This window comes from Papilio polytes, unplaced genomic scaffold (assembly GCF_000836215.1).
Source record: "Papilio polytes unplaced genomic scaffold, Ppol_1.0 DF824002.1, whole genome shotgun sequence".
Classification (NCBI taxonomy): domain Eukaryota; kingdom Metazoa; phylum Arthropoda; class Insecta; order Lepidoptera; family Papilionidae; genus Papilio; species Papilio polytes.
Window position 1 is genome coordinate 668408 of NW_013525202.1, and position 10383 is coordinate 678790.

General features: G+C 32.4%; 1 protein-coding gene and 1 long non-coding RNA gene across 2 annotated transcripts; both read right to left on the bottom strand.

Annotated features, from left to right (window-relative positions):
- Positions 1–1228: 1228 nt before the first annotated feature.
- LOC106101248 lies at positions 1229–1873 on the bottom strand. Its single transcript, XR_001225494.1, has 2 exons — positions 1803–1873; positions 1229–1708 (listed from the first exon to the last, which is right to left on the bottom strand). It is a non-coding gene; the product is annotated as an uncharacterized LOC106101248 (long non-coding RNA).
- Positions 1874–3370: 1497 nt separating this feature from the next.
- On the bottom strand, positions 3371–9092 carry LOC106101264 (adrenodoxin). The gene is made up of 3 exons (XM_013280428.1): positions 8767–9092; positions 4706–4885; positions 3371–3713 (listed from the first exon to the last, which is right to left on the bottom strand). The coding sequence occupies exons 1-3, from the start codon at positions 8907–8909 to the stop codon at positions 3557–3559; spliced, it is 480 nt and encodes a 159-aa protein (XP_013135882.1). The 5' UTR covers positions 8910–9092; the 3' UTR covers positions 3371–3556.
- Between the last annotated feature and the right edge of the window lie 1291 nt (positions 9093–10383).

Genomic DNA, 10383 nt, shown 5'->3' on the forward strand with positions numbered 1-10383 from the left:
TTTTTTTATCACGTTGGTAAAATATTTAAAAATATCTATTTAAAACAATATAGGTATATGGGAGAGGTGTTGCCACAATAATTTTTTATTTCAATATAATTTATAAATAAATCTTTTAAGAAAACTATCTATTGTTTTATTTTAATATACAAGCTTTCGCCCGCGACTCTGTCCGCGTGGAGTTGAAAAAACAAAAGTAAGTAGCCTGTGTTTTCGACAATAAAATCAAAGATGTAGAGGATCTTTGATTTTCATTGAGATCCGATCAGTTTAGCCTACTAACAAACATCCATCTAAACTTTCGCATTTATATTATTAGTAAGTACTTTTAGATTGTTTCAACAATTTTGAGCAATCTAGAAAAAAGATGGCTGTTTTTTTTTATAATGCCAGAATAATTTTTATCTGTTTTAAGACTAGTACGTATTACTTTTTCCATCTAAAAAGTTTAAAAAAAAACAGTAATTGTAGTAAAATCAATTTACATGGGATGTTTTTTTTAAGTATATAAGTTACTAGCGTCTCCCGCGACTCCGTCCGCGTGGAATTAAAAAAAAAGTGAATAGCATGTGTTGTTTCAGACTATCCTCTACGTTTCTGCCAAACATCGTGATCCGTTCAGCAGTTTAGGCTACAAACTTTAACATGCATCTAAATTTTCGCATTTATAATATTAGTATGATGGCTCAAATAGTAAAAGTAGGAAATCTTTTTTTTTTCAACATAAATAAACCAGCGCTTGGCCACGACTCTACCTAGGCTAAGTGAAGACGTGGCCGAAGGATACAGCACGCTTACTCAATAAGTGCCGATTCACCCAAATTTAAAAAAATTATTTCAACACATTTACACAGTACATTGTTTTACATTTTTATTTTATTATCTTTACCTTATCTAATATCTGCATTTAATGGAATGGATAAAATTAAGAATGTGTACATTAGAGGAAGTTTGAAAGTAGCGCCAGTAAAGGAGATATTGAGAAGCAAAAGGTTAGTGTGGTATGGACATGTTATGCGACGAAACGATGACATAAACCATAGTGTTAAGATTGAATGTGGATGGCTACAAAGGTAGAGGAAGACAAGAGAAAGTATGGATTGATTGTGTGAACGAGGATATGCTTAAGAAAGGAGTGGATTCAGATGTGACTGATAGAGATGTATGGAGCACATACTGTGCCCACCCTCCGTAAGGAATAAGGGCAAGTGGATGATAAATATCTGTATTTAAGAGATTTTTTTTATTTAACCAACAATATCATGAAAATTAAAAGCATTTACAGGCGGCACATCGTCGTTCACATTTAACAATTTATTTTTCGTGCGTATAACAAAATTGGAATCTTTCGATTTAACTATCTTTGTTCTCAAAGCTTTTTCGTTTACATTAGCTTTGTATTTTATTACATCGTTCATTAAATTATTTAAAACTCTCTCTTCATCATTTTTTGGTAAAGTCAAAAATAACATTCCATTTTTATCGAATAGGATTTCGAACGATTCTTTAATGTCATATTTTGGCGCCATATTAACGTCACTTGACAGAATCGTTTTTCTCATCGGATAGTTTTCGTAATATGAGAAATATTGGTTATTTTCATGTAATCTCAGTGGTGTGTGTAGATAATTCACTCTGTTTGGATATCTGGATAACCTCAATCTTTTGTACACTGCTGGCAAACGGCTGGATTCAGTGGAAACTGTAACTAATTTAATTGAAATTTATGAATAAAAAGCTGAATTACAAATAATACTATGTTTCAATAACTAAAAAAACGACAATTTAAATAATTATAGTACTTTTTCAATCTTTCTTTAGTTTCTTTTGGTTTCGTGATGAATTTGACCTTTATAGTGTGTCTGTCTAAATAATTTAGATCAGTTTGACAATTCATTTCAAATTTAGTAGGGATGGATTGTGTAAAATCAGTCATGAATTTTATCGATTTTCGATTATTATTCTCATAGAAGTTTGAATCGATAGATTTATAGTTATAACTTATGAATTTAAAAAAAAAAACTGTTTTCTCAAATGAAAAATGACTATAACAAATAATGAGAGTAAATCAACGTTTATTACTACTACAGCCGTACGTAATCGAATTGGATTTCGCTATTATTTCTGTCATCGCTAAATTCTCTACACTATAATCAATACTAGAATTGTCCTCTAAATTAGTGAATAAGAAAATAATAATTTTAGTTGAGTTTGATAATTATTTAAACCGAAAATCGATAGTTCAAAATTGTTCGCTGTGTGTTTGTTTCGTCACTACGATACCTGTCTAATTACAGCATTTGCCTTCATACAAATTGAATTCGGTGCTTCATATGCGTCATTTATCAAACTAATCTACCTTATTTAGACACACTATAATATTCCGTACATCTTAAAAAATAAATGTCAACTAAAAATACGTACTGGCATAAACTAGTAAAATTCCCGCCAAAACATTAGCCATTTTGTCATTCCAATTGTTAATGGTATGAATCAAAATTGATAACTTTTAAATTGCTTTTGCCATCACAGACATAATTACTGAACGCTCAATCGAAACCAGAAATTAATTACTCAATTGATTTGAGTTTTATCAATGTAAATTCAGTTTCAATTTGTTTACTTTTTTTACTTTCGTTTTGAAACGCGTTTGTTACCAAAAATCAAAATGGTGGAAAGCAGAAAAGATTATACACTGGATTATTTTTTTTATAGCTTTTTTAGTCAAATGTGTCAGCATTAAAAATCATACTTCATATTAATATTATAAATGCGAAAGTTTAGATGGATGTTTGTTAGAGTTTGTAGCCTAAACAGCTGAACGGATCTCGATGAAATTTGGTACAGATTTAGAGGATAGTCTGGAAGAACACATAGGCTCACTTTTGTTTTTTTTTTTTAATTCCACCCGGACGGATTCGCGGGCAACAGCTAGTATTTACATAAACATGGAGAGAAATGTAAAGGAATTTGTTCTATAATGGTTACTAAGCATTATTTTATTTTATGAATCATAATTCAACAAAAAAAATTGATAAAACTCAGGAAATAAAAAAGCCATATTTTGATAATGTATATTTATCTAAAATTTTATCTTATTAAGAAAACCCATTATCTAAAAATTAACATTTGTTCGGAAACAAACACAATTGTTAGTCATATTGCATTATACAAATAAGTCTACGGTCGAGGTAATTTTTTAAAAAATGTTCCTTGGACTTTTTTTTCGCAACAATTTTCCGGATTTTTTTTAAAAAATATCTCTTTATATATTTTAGACATTTTTGTTGAATATGCACCCGTATTTTCGTATTAGTAAAATACTTTAATAAAAAAAACAATCATTTATTTAAAAATAATTTATTTCCCATATGCTGCATTAAAACTTACATTTAAATAACATATATTTATAATAATTATGCTCATATATGTTAAAAAACCTCAACTATAATCACGTTAACTCGTAAATTGTGCTACAAATCCATCTTTGAGCCAAATATAAATATAAATAACGATTTTCTCTACAATTTATTATCTATCCCGATACAAAATGGCGTCACCCGCGTGCGTCATTTATTGTTTCCGGTACTCTCACTTCAAGGCCGTCTAATTCTTTCGACAAAGTAATTTGACAACCTAGACGTGACGTCTCCGTTAAACCAAAAGCTAGGTCTAACATGTCCCTTTCTTCATCACTCGCTTCTTCTGGAAGTCTGGAAATACATTTTACTAATAACAAAGCTTATATATATTTGTTACAACTGGAATAACAAGTTCTGACGACAAATATTATCAAATTGCTTTGGAACGAGACATATGACAGTATTAGCTTTCGCCCACGACTGCGTCCGCGTGAAATTTAAAAAAATAACCTATATTTCACATTATCTTCTACATCTACGCTTAATTTCCACTAAACATTGGCATATTACTAATATTATAAATTCAAAAGTTTAGATGGATGTTTCTTAGAGTTTGTAGCCTAAACTGCTGAACAGATCTCGATAAAATTTGACATAGATGTATGGAAGAACACATAGGCTACTTTTTTTTAATATACGCCGACGAAGCCTCGGTCTAAAGTTTGTTTATAAGGCTAGTAAGATAAAGTAAATGAGCAAACGGGCACGTAGACAGAAATCTACAAACCAGATGGTTGCCCACCCTTAACCAACAGAAGAAGGGACGTTCAAAAAATATTTCCCCAACTTGTGAGTCGCATCCCTTTACAAATCTACTAAAACACAAATTGAATAACACGTGAATATTTAATATGATAAGGCCAATAAGCCAATAAAATAAATTTAACAGTGGTAGTGCCCGCTTTAACATCTTAGCACTACAGGCCGGCACTCCCCCAGTAATACCACGACCACAAGACAGGCGTGAAGTGGAAGTAATTCCGTGTTTCGTCTGATGAGTGTGGTGACGGAGGACTAATTTAAGTCTCTTTCTCTTTACCACCTTTTTCTCATAAGGAGATGTTGGGTAGGGGAAGTGGGATTTGTCGATGGAGGAGATGCATAGGAAGGGGAAATATCCTCTTTATGTGAGTCTCCTCCTCCGTCGTATAAGGGTAGGCAACGTATGTTCAATTACGGATGTCTATGGGCAGCGGTCGCTTCGCCATTTTGGCGGATTCTAGTGGCCGCTTGCTCGTTTGCCACCTTATATTATAAAAAAAAAGATACATTGGATTACTTACTTATTAAAGTCCTCAGCTTTAAGTATTACGTGACACGTGGAACAAGTCACCGTGCCCTCACAAGCGCCGAATCCTTCTATATTCAGTTCATTATTCACAACCACGTCTAACAGTGTATCGCCGACTTTAGCTTCCGTCTCTAATCGTCTACCGTCGTTCAGAACGAAGGCAACTTTGACTCTGGAAAGAAAAATAATGGTAGAGCCCGCTATATCTTCACACGACCACACAGAAGACAGGCGAAGTGGAAGCAATTATTTAATCTAACTAGCTATTGCCCGCGACTTCATCCACGCCATATAAAAATAAAGATGTAGCTATAATGCTCGTCTATGTCAGCTACTCCAGTGAAAGTCCGGTCAAATCGGCCCAGCTATCGGAGATTGTCCGGAACAAACGCGGCTTGCGGACAGACAGACAAAAACAAATTTAAATGCGATTTTCGTTATCAGCAACGCATATACATAATCTTCCCGAAATCTGTAATTTTTCTTTTGATATTACAGACACTTTAATTTTATAATACGTATAGATGTACCATAGATAAGTGCGTGTCTTATTTTAGTCTATTTCCACCCTTATAAGGAAAGGGTGGGTAGGGAAAGTAGATTTGATGATGGAGATACGAAGGAAGGGGAAATATTTTTAATGTGCGTCGCCATCGTAAAGGTAACGCATCTGCAATTTTGGTTGTCTATAGTTTGCTCGCTTCGCCATTATGGCGGATTCAAATAACATTTTTATATTCACGAAGTTATGTGTAAAAAAATATACATACTATAACCCGCGGGTCCATCAGTTTGGAATTAAATAAATGCAACCTATGTGTTCTTCCAGACTAACCTCTACAAACCAAATTTAATCAAGATCCTTTCAGCCGTTCAGGCTACAAACTATAACTATCCATCTAAACTTTCGCATTTATAATATTAATGTGATAAATCTCATGTAACAAGAAGGATGTTAGTTATGAGTATGTACATTGGTAGAGGTAGACATAGAAAGAGATGGATTGCGTGAAAGGACATCAAGGAGTGACTAAGATGACGGATGATAGAGTTATTTGAAGAACGAAACCTCTGTGCCCACCCTACGGAAGTACGGATAAGGTAGGGAAGATGAAAAAATTTATAACTATACTATACTATTATAATAAAGCGTAAACACACACTTCTTTGTTGCCTAAGATGTCAGCAATTATAGCATATTTTTGAATAGTTCTTTTTTTAAATAAAAAGCCTTACACTTACGTCACGCTTTAGGCTATATATTTTCACGCCATTAAACTTAGGGGTAAATATTTTGGATACAAACCCTAATGTGGGAAAGAGACCATAAGTTGCTGCCAACATCAAGAAACCAAGGTTGCCATGGTTTGTCATCATGTAATGACATTTTGACATTTGCAATGATAATTTGACACATGTAAACAATAAGATAAAATTTTCATAATTTTATGCGGATGAAGTCGCACGGGAACAGCTAGTATATACATAAATATAAAGGTCAATCAAGCAATGAAAAAAACATCGTATGAAAAAAAAATTTGAATACCAAATTGAATTTTCAAACAGAGTGGCTGGCCCTTTTTGTACTATCACGATAGTCGTTATAAAATAACAAAAAAGTCTTTTCTGCATTTTATTTACCTGAATTTAAATATGTATTCCGGTCATAGAATAAAAAATATACATTTGAGGGCAAGATAAATATTTTTTTTGTTTTAATTAACACCAATTTCTTCACTATATCACGTGTACAAATAAATTGTGGTAGAGCCAGTTTTAATATCTTCACACTGTAGGTTCTTACGCAATACAACGACCATACAGAAGACGCGTGAAGTAGTCTGGGTCTCAGTGGTAGAGCCCGCTTTAACATCACACGAATACCCATTCGGTGTAATACCAAGGAGGAGACGCACATAAGGAGGACATTTCCCCTTCCTATGCCTCTCCTTTACCGTCAAATCCACTTTTCCTTTCCATCCTCTCTTAATAAAAGGTTGGAAAGGAGAAGGGACTAAAATTAAGCCTCCGGCACTACACTCATCAGACGAAACACGGAATTGCTTCCATTTCACGACTGTTTTCTGTGTGGTCGTGGTATTACACCGGGCGTGCCGACCCATTCGTGCGATGTTAAAGCGGGCTCTACCACTGTTAAAGTATGTTTTTTTTTTATTTTTTACAACTCTGTGTATACTTTTGAATGGTAATAAAGAGGTTTATTATTTATTTTATTTATTTTGTATCTGTTGATAAAGAAAGGCAACTCATCTACAATGGATGTCTATGGGTAGATACTTCGCCTTTTCGACGAATTCGGATGGCGGTATCGTTAGCCACCTAATGATATTAATATCGAGAAACAATTTGACTGCATATGTTTTTAAATTTAGACCCAAATAAAGTCTGGAATAGAAAGTTTTTATCTTTACTGATATACTAATATTATAAAGAGGAAAGATTTGTATTTTTGTGTTTTTGTATGTATTGAAATAACTCAAAAACTACTGGGCCGATTTTAATATTTCTTTCACCGTTAGAAAGGTAATTTATCTGTGAGTAACATAGGCTATACTTTTGTTAATTTCACGTGGCCGAAGTAGCAAGCAATAGCTAGTTTGAATAAATTTTTTAAATTACTTTCTTACCGTTTCTGTAATGCCTTTAGTAATTATATGCATGTTTATTGTTGTTTCAAATGATAACAATTCTTATCAATATTGAAAACATATCTATACTATTATAATGAAGCGTAAACACACACTTCTTGTTACCTAAGGTGTCAGCAATTACAGCATATTTTTGAATAATTATTTTATTAATAAAAAGCCCTACACTTACGTCATGCTTTAGGCTATATATTTTCATGCTATTAAACATAGGGGGTAAATATTTTGGATAAAATCCCTAATGTGGGAAAGAGACTATAAGTTGCTGCCAACATCAAGGAAGCAAGATTGCCATCAGCTAGTTCATGATAGTGTTGGTGTCTCAATGGTTTAAGCACTTTTGTATTCTACAGGTCTTAGGTTCGAATCCCGCCATACTAATGCGATTTTCGAATTTACGAATGTACACAATATACTCGACGTTTTTACGGTGAAAGAAAACATCGTGAAACCTGCACATATTGGCGAAGAAATTCAAAGATATGTGTGAAGTCAACCAACCCGCACTTGGCCAGCGTGGTTGACTATGACCTAGTCACTCTAACTTTAGGGTAGGCTCCGAGCCCCTCGGTGCGGACATATAGTGAGCTGGTGATGGTGATGATGATGAAACTAGTTAAACATAAATAAAAATATATTTAATAGATTGATAGATTATAACATGGTAATAGATTTTAAAATTGCAGGAATGATGTCACAAACAACCACTTAAACCCACTCAACAAGGTTGTTGAAAGATTGTATATCCTAACCGAATATGCTAAAATACAAATTACTTGATAATTTTAAACATTTCTCTTATTTATTTATATATTTAAAATAAAAATAAATAAATAAAAAACCTTATAATTGCCAAAAAAACTATACATTGTTACACAAAATTGTAAAAACAACGCAAGACAGACGATGCTGGCGCTTTCTCGTTTCAGAGGCCAAGACCCACTTTGGGTTGCTACGCCAACGCAGTAAGTAAGCAAGTTACACACAATAAGAAACATTTATGAAAATTAGTTGCAGTAAACTTAGGGTAGGCTCCAAGCACCTTGGAGGGGTGTATAGTGAGCTGGTGATGTGGTGACATGTACAATGACAGAATAAAATGATAAAGTTTAGATACATGTTTGTTAGAGTTTGTAGCTTTACTGCTAAACGGATCTCACTGTAACTTGGCATAGATGCAGAATGTCTGCAAGAACGTAAAATCTTTTTTTTTATTTCGCGCGAAAGCAAGAAAAAGGTATTTTAGTAATGAATAATGTATTGTGAAATGTATAAAAGAGCAAGTAGAAAACTTGTAATGTCAAACATAAGTAAACTTTAACCTTACATAGATTTAAGTGATTACCAAAACCAGTTCGGCCAAAAAATAACAATAATTACTTACTTCTCATTTTCCAATGCAAGTTTCGTTGTTGATAATGACGCAGAATTTTTATTATTAATACAATTTGATATTATGCTATTTTTGTTTAATAATAATCTAATTTGATGGTTAGAGAAAGTTCGGAGACAATTTTTAAGGAACATTTTTACTATTTTAAAACTGACGTCAGGACAGTAGCACAACCAATTCACGTATAACGGTACCGAACGAAATTATGGTAATATTCATCAAGCGTTCGACACAGGAATAAGAAATAAGATCTTAATTCTATCAATGTCTATCAACTTTTTGCTGTTTTAATCAGATGGTGACCCCGTCAATTATAAGGTTAAGTTTTGTTTTACGCATTTCTAACGAAACGTCAAATGATTGAAATGAGTTTTCACTAAAATCACAACAATTTGAAATCCATTACATTACAATTAAATTGTTTTAAATAAAACATATTAAACCAGGAGGACGTAAAATCAATATAATACGAAAGAATCATTTTGCAAATAAATTGTGAAATCACGACTGCGTACAATGGAATTATTCAGTGATGTGTCAGTGTCAAAATAAGTCAATTATTAACTTGACATTTGTTATTTTAGTGTTGGCCGAAAGGAATGTTTTAAATTCTTTACGTCAGTGTTTCGGTTTTCAAATATTTTTCGAGTTGATAATGTATTTTATGGTAATATGTTTCCTGGACATTCTTACATATATTTTTCGATGTGTAAGTTCCACAATACTTTTACAAATGCGACCGTAAACCGCAAGACAAGAAAATGTTTAATGTCATAATCCAAAATCCATTGTTCATTTAGACAGTATTCAATTCAAGGGTACGCAGGCATGCTGAATCCATGCATTAAGATTAAGTTTTTCCTACCCCTCTGGGTTGGGGGCGTTATAGGTAGTTATTGTTTAAATATCTGTGGTTGAGTTCAAGTTTTCAATGTTGCCATTGATATAAAAACGTGAAGCATATTTAATTAAAGTTAGATTCAAATGTATTTATAACACTATAAAAATAAACTTATGTGAATACGAGGGGTCAAGAAATCATAAAATTACGTAAAATATCATTTATTTATCAAATAAGTAAAGTAATAATTCTAAAATTATTTTCAGTCAAACTCATTTAAATCCAATGGAGTCATCAAATCAATAAAATATAAAACATAATTTGATAATAATTCAAACTAAACCAAAGTAACGTTTTAAGTATAAAAATATAACTTTAGCAAATATCTCACTTAGGATTTAAAAATCCTAACTTTGCTATGGAAGCATAATTGATATGCTTTTTTGAGTAATGAAAGGCATAAAATAGTTTTAAGTCCCTCACTTGCAACAATATTTTTTATTTTTCCTTCATTGCTTGCTTGTCACCTAACAAATTTGCTAAACTTGTTAATAAGCGGTTTACTATCTGAGGAAGTGTAAAACAGGAAATAAAACACTACCATACTAATAATTTGTATTTTTTTTATTGCTAATAAGATGATAATAAAATAGTTTTAACATATTTTTACTAATGTAACAACTTTATTAAGATTTGTATGGGTTATGTTAAAGTAGCAATTTCTGTCCCGGTAACATGCTTCAGTATTTGTAAATTATTTTAAATCT